This window comes from Heterodontus francisci, chromosome 19, assembly GCF_036365525.1.
Source record: "Heterodontus francisci isolate sHetFra1 chromosome 19, sHetFra1.hap1, whole genome shotgun sequence".
Lineage (NCBI taxonomy): Eukaryota > Metazoa > Chordata > Chondrichthyes > Heterodontiformes > Heterodontidae > Heterodontus > Heterodontus francisci.
In genome coordinates this window covers 37,341,157-37,352,590 of record NC_090389.1, presented here as the reverse complement: position 1 = coordinate 37,352,590, position 11,434 = coordinate 37,341,157, and the positions used below count along the sequence as shown (strand labels likewise).

Sequence of the window (11,434 nt, the reverse complement as noted above, 5' to 3'; positions counted from 1 at the left end):
ACCGCCTCCTTTTTTTTTACTGTCAACTGGCTAAAATGACACAAGATTTGGAGGGTTAAAATGTAACTTGGCCCCTTTTTACGTGATGGGGTCCAACAGCGTTGCCTTTCCGCTAAGCAGACGGTGTTAAGGGGAGGACTTGGTTACGTTTAATGGGGCGCTGTACGCGCTGCACCAATAAAATAGAAACAGGAGACAAAACAAAAAAAAAAGTGAAATCTGGAATTAATTTCCGACGAAGCATGAAGAACTTTACGGCAACAAAGTGCATAGCAAATGACGTGGATGTAGGGAACGGATCTTGTGAGCCTACACAATGAAACTGCACTATAAACTGGTTGTATTCGCTGCTTGTCTGGTTGTTGGCCGCCTGCTCTTCAATCTTTTGCTGGGCAACTCGGCTGCTGAAGCACCGCCGCAAAAAGGCCATGAGGAAGCTTTGCAGGGAGTTCAGGGGCGGCTCGTTATTCCCCAGCCGACCACTTTCCGCTTGCTGCAACGGCCCATTTTAAACCAACAGCCACGTCTCTTTACAAAAAGGCGCAAAAGGCCAGCGGGCGACAGGTAAGAGCTGAGGAAACGCTCCGACTCTGCAGTTCAACAAGCTGCTTGCTCCAGCTCTGTATGCAGGGCACCGGGCAATTCCCACTGCAGGCAGGCGCTGGGCTTCAGAGTGGCATCCATCCGAGTTTAAAGCAAAGTGAAGGGTTTTCTTCCTGAGAGTGCTTTAGATTTGTCAGTAAGTGGTTCAAATCTTTCTGTCTCCATCTATTTGTCCACACCGCGCTGTTCTCGACAATGAAGGAAAGTATTTCCTGAACTAAATACTTTTTTAAGGAAACAATTTTTGCTAATACTGTTTGCGCTGGTTGCAGCACATTTGTCATTAATTTTATTCAGACTATATTGCGATTGTATATTTGTGTCAGTGATTCCGGGGAGTGGCAGCAGTGTTCGGGTGCATTGCTGCATTCCACCACGACTTAATGTGGTTTGATAGATTGTTAGTGCCAAAGTTTAAAAGTTCAGGTTTTTTTTTGGCAGGATTTAGTGAGCACAGTTAAGGATTGCTACTTCTGTTTATGGAATGTTCGTGTTTTGCAGAGGATTTGGGAGAAGAGGTTGTCAGCTTAAAATAGCAATGTTTGAGTGCAGAAAATTTCAACTAAGACAATTACCTGGCCTCTATTTGTGAACTTCTGTATTTTAATCTCCTTCTCCTCTTGCAAAAGCCCCCGGCCCCGGCCCCGTATAAACAGCAACTTGCATTTATGTAGTGCCTTTAATGTAGTAAAATGTTTCAAATTGCTTTTTATATAAATATATCGAATGATTTATTAAAATGTTATATCTGTGTTCTTATCTCCAAAACTTGCCTTGTTAAATTTCCAGTTATAAATTCCATTTATAATGAAAACTGCCAATGTAAGCATTGTCCCATTATAATTACAACCTCTGGTCAGTGGCGGTGCTATAACACAGTTTTGCATTTCCCAACTCCTCCTCTGCTCAAACGGGCTTCACTTCTGTTTTCCAAATGTCTGTTAGATTTGATATTTAGTTTGTTGCATGAAATCCAAACATTACAATTAAGGAGAGAATGTATGATATTTTTGGAACTAAATTACATTACCTAGCCTGATCCAATTATACTTCCTCACCCCCCCCCCCCCACCCCCACCCACCAATCTGAATGCGACACTGGCTCTGGACTCCTCATGTGCAACATCATGCTTCAGGTATAAAACAGCCAAACCTCTATCTCCATAAAATGTAGAATGGAAAGGATTTCATTTGGAATGTGGAATGTGATGTGCCATTTGCTGCAAGTGCATGTAATTTGTTCCAATCATAAAATGGACAACATTTCAGTGCTGTTTCTCTAACTAACTAACTAACTAATTTCTAAAGGTGGCAGCTGCCAATATGCCATCTGAATTGGCATCTAAATGTAAACAACACTCTCACTTCAAATAAATGCAATGCTATTTGTCTTAAAAATATTTTGAAAAAATATATGGACTTCTCTTTTTTTGTCAGTCAAGCATATAGTCAGACATATAAACCTGCATACCAACAGTATTTAAAAGCAAAATACTGCGGATGCTGGAAATCTGAAATAAAAACAAGAAATGCTGGAACCACTCAGCAGGTCTGGCAGCATCTGTGGAAAGAGAAGCAGAGTTAACGTTTCGGGTCAGTGACCCTTCTTTATTACCAACAGTATTTTCTTGTTTCTAAAATGTTAACCTGTATTCTTGGTGTTCTGTTTGGATGGGTTTATTGTTGGGTCTCCAGAGTGGTTGGAATGATGAGTATAATAGTGAACCTAAGATTGGTGTCACTGTACCAAGCACAGATTGCTTGTGAAGCTGCAACTGGTGAATGCATAGCTGCTGTTTTTGTCCGTCATCCATTGGTTGCTTTCACAGGATAATGGAGTGCAACTGTATTTCAAATGTATTCATGTTTCTAGTTTTGCAAAATTTTTGTTGTATACTGTTCCATTGCCCGTGATATCATTATGGAATCCTTTTAAAGCCATGTTCACAATGTTACTTTAGCTAGGGGGAGGCAAAATTTAAAAATTTGTTTCTGTCTTCATGTTTCCAAGGATGGGGGAAGATTATTCCTACAGCTTTGGCTGCACCGTCACCAAACCCATGCAAGATTGATGGGCATTCAACAGAAATTGTCAGTTTCCTTCGCTTCCTACTCAAACCACACCATTGAGTGCTCCAAGTTTTGAAAACCAATTTCTCTCTTGGGAGCCCTGTACAAGATTGTAGCAATGTTTACACTGTTGTGCCAGTTTGCTGAACATTTTCTTTAATCCATGATTGGAGATATGAATTTATTTTTTGAAAATACATTTGTAAAAGACCTGCTAAAAGGATGATTTTGCTGATAGCTTAAGTTGGCTACCTAATTTGCAACACTGTATCCTACACTGCAGTGTTTGTGAGGAGGGAGATGAAATATCTGCTAATTCCCCAGCAAGAACCAAGACCCAGGAAGTTTAAAGGAACTGCTTGTTCTTCTTTGCAAGAGAGAAATATTGCCGCTATGTTTTAAATCACTGAGTGGCTGTCATGTGACAAGCCCTTCTCCATCTGTGGTTTTAAGCTGATGTCTTCTCAGCAAGAGAGGAAAAGCAACTGGACTCTGACATGAACAGACCCAAAGTGTGGGACCCTCCCTCTCTCTCCATACTGGCTTGAAAGCTTTCAAATCCTGCTTGTTGACTGACCATCTTTACATACTCTGGCTACGATCAGAAACCCCGTTGGAGGAACTCGCCCGCGTCGCTATCTCCAAAGAGACAAACCGACCCAGTTATCTACCTCTTCAAAGTAAAAGCCCAGGACCACTGAGTTCAGCTAGAAGCCAGATGAATCACCAAACTCCATCAACTGTTTACCTTTTTTATGGGCTCTAACCCAACCAATCTACCTTTCCCTGCTCTGTAACCTATTTTTGTGTGTGTAAACCTCCTGTGTATGTGTGTGTGTGTGAAAGTTGGTGCATTGTTTATGTTGTTAGTTTGGTTTAGGTACAATAAAGTTAACCTCTTTGTTAACTCAAGCAAACCTGTCTGATTACTTAATTGCTATGATCATACCAATTAAGTAATCAAACACCTACTGAATTGGCCAGTACATTCACTTTAAGAAAGAATTAAACCTGTTGTGGTCCAACAAGAAGAGGGAAAAGAGGGAAACCCTTAAACCTCTCTTCACTTGACCATAACAACACTCTTTCTTGGGTAGCTCATTGTGACATTAACATACAATCCTTATAGGAAGCACCTGCCTTATTTTATGAACTGTACGGAAATAGATTACCCATCCTAAGGATCCGTATGACACTATAGACTTGCTGTCATTAATTGACATTTAACTGAATTATTGCAAACCAGGGATGGATTTCTTTGACATTCATTTTTATGTTCTCACATATCTTGTCTGACATGTAGGAAATGAGTTCTTGCATTCACCAACTGAAAATTGGGAAGAACAAAAAGATGATAATTATGGATGAGGAAATCCATTTTGACCTATCTTCATTCAGCTATCCAGAATGACCTTACAGTTCCTCTTTCCCCTAATCTCCCCACCCCACTCCCGAACAACACCTTGCAGAATCCAGTTAATTCCTAAATGATGCCAGTTTTTTTCTCACTCTATCCTGGGAGTCCATTCCATGTATGGATCCTTCTTTAAGTGAAGAAGTACTTCCTGGTATAAATCTTGAATTTTTGTTTTACTAGTTTTACCCTACTCTAGCAATTTATTTATTATTCTCGTACTGTTAACTATCTATTATATCTCTATAAGATCACCTCTCAGATGACCCCATTCAAGGCCGAAAAATATATTTATCCTGTTTTTCCTCTTAACTCAGACTTTTGACCCTTAGGATTCGCCTGATGGCTCTTCTCCACACTGCCACCGATGATTGAACTTCTCCCTGTGTCTCAGCAACTAAAATGATCAGTGCTCAAGCTGTAATCTTAATAAGGCGCTATGAATTTTGAAGGAGGGACTTGCATTTATATAGCACTATTCACAGCCACCAGACATCCCAAAGCACTTTGCAGCCAACAAAGTACTTTTGAAGTGTTCTCTCTGTTGTAATGTCAGAAACACAGCAGCCAATTTGCACACAGCAAACTCCCAACATCAGCAATATGATAATGACTAGATAATCTGTTTTGGTGATTTTGATTGAGGGATAAATTTCAGCCAGGGCACCAGAGATAACTATCCCCCTGCACTTCCGCAAAATAGTGCTATGGGATTATTTACTATCCACTTGAGAGGGCAGGTGGGGCCTCAGTTTAACCTTTCATCTGAAAGACAGCACCACTCCCTCAGTGCTGCATTGGGGTATCAACCTTGATTTTTGTGTTGAAGTAGGACTTGACCCCACAACCTCATAAATTACCAGTAAAAGTGCTACTAACTGAGCCACAGCAAACTTTTGGGTTTGTTGATTGCTGCTGTACATTGATTGGGTATGTTGAAAACCGAGTCTACCCAACCACTTAGGTTTAGTTCTACTTCCTTAGCCATTTCAGCACCATTTGTGGTCTAGGTGTGTTTCCAGTTTTCCTTCCTATGTGCCATACTTCACACTTTTCTGTGTGAACTTTTTTTCACGGCTCACTGTAGTCTAAGGCCAGGTTAATTATCATCCTCAAATTTGATTAACTTGCATTGGGTTTTGGAGCCCAAATCTATGAAGAACCTTGTGGACTGGAAGAGGCGAGCATCCCCATTGGAAAGCCCTGTATTCAGGGAGCCTCCTTGGTACAACTGGGGACTTGGCATGCAGAATGCTGCACAGTGGTGTAGCTGCAAATGTTGTGCTCAGCTGCTTTACAGATGCTTAGACTGCATATCCATTCTGCAGCCTGGATGAAGACCTATTTTATATTTAATTGCAGTGCCAAAGGCTGCAGCCCCTCTTACTATTTAAAGGGGCTGCACCTCAGCCTTTGGCTGCATTTTAGTCCAATTGTCCTCTTCTTTGGTCAGCCGGTATGTAAAGCTTCTGGCCTGTTGTTTCTCCTTTGAAAAGCCTCCTCAAAATCTATCTTTCTAATCATATTTTTGGTCACTTCTTTCTTACTGCCTAACACTGGTTTCTTCTCCGTAAAATGCTTTGGGTTATTTTGTGACATTAAGATGCTGTGTAAATGTAAGTGTTATTGAAGAATCTTTAGATCAGTCGTTCATTCTCGTCTGTGCAAAGTATTCTTGGTCTACAAACTGGGGATTCTGTCTACTGGGGATTTTTTGCCATACCCTAGTAAACACACCAATTATAGACCAAGAATGCTCACAGCAAGTATTTGAAATCCATGCTGTACAAACACATAATATTCTATGATCCCAAAACCTTGAGATGATGTCTGCTTTGTTTGAAAGTAAAAACTGAAAAACGAAACTGAGGCCCCTCTGGTTGAATTGAATTCAAAGCGGATGCACACATCTGATTAAGAATTGAAAACCAAACTTAAATTGTACTTCACCTTGCATCAGTCATATTAGTCTTCAAGCCACCAATCTAAATTCTGGACATGATAGAATAAAACAGGTACTGTTGCAGTCTTTGCTCTATCATTTTCCAGAAGGTTGTTAGTGTAAGTATCTAGATTTGTTTTTAAAAGTTCCCTCCCCCTTCTCCCTAATTGCAGATAGTGGATCATAGAAATTTCAGCACAGGATGAGGCCATTCATCCCATTGTGCCTCTGACGGTAGTAGTTCCACCGAGGAGCTATCTACTTGACACTATTTTCTGCTCTTTCCCTGTACCTTTGAATATTTTTCAGGTGTTTTCCTAATTCCTTTTTAAATGGCTTGATTGACTCAGCTCTCATTTGCAGTAATGCAATAACACTGTGAAAATCTTCTAATTTTCCCTCTATGTTTCTAGAAATAAGCTTAAATTTCCCTTTGTTCGGGACCTTTTTAGATGCTGTTCATTCCTAATATCTTCCATTTCTGATGACAAGTGTAAAATGAAGTGTTAACTTGTCTGTTCTCTCCACAGGTGCTGCCTAATTTCTGAGTGTTTCCAATATTTTCAGCTTTTATTTTACATTCAGTGCCCTGATATATACAGCCCTGAATCACATTTACCAGGGTATGATTCCGTCGATTTTCTTGCATCCGCCAGTGTCTCACTACAGTGCCCATTCCCAAACGTGACCCTAGACAGTGAGGCCTGTATTTTTTTTACATGTGTTATGCCAGTTCAGCACTGATCTGGGATCAAAGCTGGTGCCTTCGTAAGCTTTGTAGTTCAGATTCATGCTACCTTTACTGAGCATTGATGGAAATATGTGCTTGGAAATTGTAAGTATACATCAAATCCTTTGTGTATATTTGTCAGCTGACCTGCACCTTGATGATATTGTGTATCTGCCTGGCCGCTCAAGTGCAGGAACATGCCAAAGATGGTTAACATGATGCTTGCCTTAATAATCCTACTCAAATGAAATGCTGGACAGCTCAAGTGTTCCATCCTGTCCCCAGTTACTGATGAGCGGAATCACGAGTCGCTAACAGTGGCCGGAGCCGCGAGTGCAATTCAGGTGGACATATTATGAAGCACCAGGGAAATCCCATTGCATATATTTATGCAGATCCACATCTCTCAATGAGGACAGGCAATTTCTCATCTGATTCTTCACTATGTTGCTATAGTTATTAGGTTCCACAGGTAAAATAAGCATTCCATTGCTTTGCCATATTTTCCATTCTGATGATGCTTGTTTTTTGTGTCTGGGTTATTGAACCTGAGAGACTGCAAAAGGCCAAAATATGTCATTTTAAAATTTTGGCATAATTGCCTTTGTTAGAATTTGTATTCTCTTCCAACTCTATTTTCTTGGCGAAAACAACTTTGTTTTGATGTGAATTGAATAATGTGCCACAGGATTCATAATTACACAAAAGCAATTCATCAGCAGTACAGTGATTGACTTAAAAAGCACTTTAAATGCTCTTGATAATATTAAGTCAAAAATATTACTGTTCTTTTCAAAATGTTTTAACTGAGTCTTTGCTAAACATTTCATGGATGTTTCACTGCTGCAACAGGGAAGCTGGCAGGCAGAGAGGGCACTACTGAATATTCTAGGGCTGCTGCCTAGATAGAATTCTATTTTGTTTTGAAATGGAAGCCAAATCCTATGAAAAACAACGATATTATTTCTCAGTAAGCAAGTAATGATGCTTATAATCAATTTTGGCATTCTGATAGATGTTACGACCGAGGCGGGAGCAATGCACTGTCATTTCTGTCCCATCACTCCACAGGTCGCTGCATATTATTGAAGTTTTCCCACCCCACTGGAAAAAAACAGCCAAATTAAACATTCTACTAAACCCCAGTATAAAACCTACCAAACCAGCTACCTTTAGACAACAACAAATTAGCTATTTATTAAAACTAAATCTTAAACACTATTAAAATAAACCTGTGTCGAAAGACCTTAGAACTTCTTATTTTAATCTAACTCCCCCATTCACACACATACTTTCAAAACTAACAGTTATCTGGTTTTAAAAGTGTTTTAAAAAATTATCTGTTTCTTAATAAATAAATAGGTCTTTGTGGGTTACGTTCCTGATGGGTGAGGTATTCTCATGTGAAGATCATCAAATGCCACTCGAAGTCTCCACGTGGATTTGATGAAATAGTCTTAGTCAATCGGCATTCAAACACTGCAGCAGGCATCAAGACCACTGGCAAATTCCAGAAAATAAAATCCGTCAAGAGCGATTCAATCTTGAAGCAAATACTTCCTGGCTTGGGGATAAAGAAAAAAAAGAGTTTTGCTACCTTCAGCAATACAAATGGTCTCCTTAGGCAATTAACTTAGCCTGTAGCTGCTTGTAGAATTTCCGCTGAGAGAAAATAGACAACCTTGCTGGAGTCTGCTTCTGACCAGTTTTTGCAAGTTTTACACAGTCAAATCGAAACACGATACCATGTGATCACCCTCCTGCTGTCTTCGAGGTAACAAGTGCAGCTGGCACACTGTGCCTCAGAAATCCAGACGCTTCTCCCTCTCTGTCTTAAAGGCACACTGATTTAATTGGGAAGAAAATAAATATGGTTCAGTGACACAGAATTCGAGCAGGAGACTTGCATTTTTTTTTATTCGTTCATGAGATGTAGACGCTGCTGGTTAGGACAGCATTTATTGCCCATCCCTAATTACCCTGGAGAAGGTGGTGGTGAGCCGTTGCCTTGAACCACTGCAGGTCATGTGGGGTTGGTACACCCACAATGTTAAGGGAGTTCCAGGATTTTGACTCCGCTACAGTGAAGGAACAGCGGTATAATTCCAAGTCAGATGGTGTGTGACCCAGAGGGGAACTTGCAGGTGATGGTGTTCCCATGCATCCGCTGCTCTTGTCCTTCTAGTTGGTAGAGGTCGCTGGTTTGGAAGGTGCTGGCTAAGATTTGCTGCAGTGCATCTTGTAGATGGTACACACTGCTGCTTCTACATTGGTGGTGGAGGGAGTGCCAATCAAGTGGGCTGCTTTGTCCTGGATGGTGTTGAGCTTCTTGAGTGTTGTTGGAGCTGCACCCATCCAGGCAAGTAGAGATTATTCCATCACACTCCTGACTTGTGCCTTGTAGATGGTGGACAGGCTTTGGGGAGTCAGGAGGTAAGTTACTCGCCACAGGATTCCGAGCCTCTGACTTGCTCTTGTAGCCATGGTATTTATATGGCTACTCTAGTTCAGTTTCTGGTCAATGGTAACCCCAGGATGTTGATAGTGGGGGATTCAGTGATGGTAATGCCGTTGAATGCCAAGGGGAGATGATTAGATTCTCTCTTGTTGGAGATAGTCATTGCCTTGCACTTGTGTGGCATGAATGTTACTTGCCAATTATCAGCCCAAATCTGGATATTGTCCAGTTCTTGTTGCATTTCTACATGGACTGCTTCAGTATCTGAGGAGTCGCAAACGGTGCTGAACATTGTGCAATCATCAGCGAACATCCCCACTTCAGACCTTTTATGATTGAAGGAAGGTCTTTGATGAAGCAGCTGAAGATGGTTGGGCCTAGGACACAATCTTGAGGAACTGTTGCAGTGATATCCAGGAGCTGAGATGATTGACCTCCAACAACCGTAACCATCTTCCTTTTTGACAGCTGGATTGCATGGTGTCAATTCTAGTTCATTAATAACTCATTAATCTTGACTTTGAGTTAAGAGGTCATGGGTTAAAGCCCCACTCTGGAGACTTGAACGTGTGATCTAGGCTAACAGTACTGAGGGAATGTTGCACTGCCAGAGGTATTGTCTTTGGCTGCTATGCTAGAACGAGGCCTTGTCTGCCCTCTCAAGTGTATATAAAAAAAAATCTCTCTGCACTTTTTGAAGAGGAACAGGGGAGTACTTTTGGTGTCCTGTTCATCATTTATCTCTGAACCAACATCTAAAAGCAAATCGTCTGTTTATTTAACTCATTCCTGTTTGAACGACCTTTCTGTGCACAAATTGGCTGCAGCATTTCTTGCATTACAACATTGACTGCACTTCAAGTGTATTTTATTGGCTGTGAAGCATTTTGGGGCACGCTAAGATTGTGAATGGAGCTAAAAATCGTAAGTTCTTTCTTAACAGATTGGTTTTTATGAACAACAGATGATCATGCAAGTTTTATTGCATTTAAAGCATGTGAGTTTTTGACATGATCCACCCTTTACAAATATAAGCTGGCTCTCTCCGCGTATCTGAATATTTTCAAGGTGTTCCGACATTCTGTACTTAATTGTAGAATCTAGTAATTTCCTGACAACAGATATTAGGCTAACTGTTTCATAATTCTCTGTTTTCCCTTTCTCACCTTCATTAAACAACGGAGTGACGTGTAATTTTCCAAGATAAAGGAACAGTTCCTGTATGGAGAACTTTGGGAGATTACAGTTAGGGTATCTGCAATGTTATCACCTACTTCCTTTAAAAACCTGGAATGGAAACCATGTGGTCCTGGGGGTTTGTCGCTCTTGAGTGCCATTATTCCTTCATTACTGTTGTGTTGCTTACATTAATTTTGATGAGTCCTCATCCTTGATTCAATATTAATTTCCTTGTGATGGCTGCCATGCTATCCTTTTCTTTTACTGTAAATGATTACAATCTGAATTAATAAAAATGATTTATTTAAATTGCATCAAATAAGTAGTGGAATTTTGTTTGAATTAATTCCCTCCCATTTTTACTACATAATGAAAAGAGTGAGAAAGGGCCAGCTGGCTGATCAAGCCCACCATAGTCAGATATTGGTGAAAGCTCATACATCTTATTCCCTGACTCTGCAATTACCTGAGATAAGTGGTAAAAATCTTGTGATCAGTTTAGAAAAAAATCTTGGCAATTTCTCTGAGTTACTGTGGCAGTCGAGGCAAATTCCAGGATAATCCTGGACACCTCATCATATTGAACTGGCAACTTGTCTTTTTCTCTCAGAGACTTGCAAGCTCCTCTTTAAAGGAATGCCCTTGATTTTCCTTACCTAACAGTTTGCTCCAGAAAGCGCTGATTCTGCAAAAAGAAATACTTCCTGACATCTAACTTAACTTTCTGGCTTTATGCTATCCCAATAGCCAGCTTGGGTATCTTAAATGAGGTATTAATTATTGCCATCCATTCCCCATCATTTCACTGTTAATCTGTTGCCTTTATGAAGTGTCCTGTTATACAAAAAACATTCCTGGAGATTTTAATAATTTAGTGAATGTTAAGAAGTACCATTTACTGTAGTTGTGGCTTATTTTTGCCTCAAGATTTATAATTCTGAATTCAGTGAGAAATGGAAAACTGTGATAAGGATTTACATTTTTTTTTAGGAAAAATTTTGCATTACATAATGTATCTAGCATGTAGCTGTGGATTCC

The 11,434-nt window shown here is 40.3% G+C and overlaps 1 protein-coding gene across 1 annotated transcript in view; it reads left to right on the top strand.

Moving 5' to 3' along the window:
• The first annotated feature begins 59 nt into the window (after positions 1–59).
• gxylt2 (glucoside xylosyltransferase 2) overlaps positions 60–11,434 on the top strand; it is a 65,799-nt gene continuing 54,424 nt past the window's right edge. Inside the window, exon 1 of the mRNA XM_068051502.1 lies at positions 60–564. Coding sequence (XP_067907603.1) covers positions 317–564 — 248 coding nt within the window. The 5' untranslated portion in view covers positions 60–316. The remainder of the gene's footprint in view (positions 565–11,434) is intronic.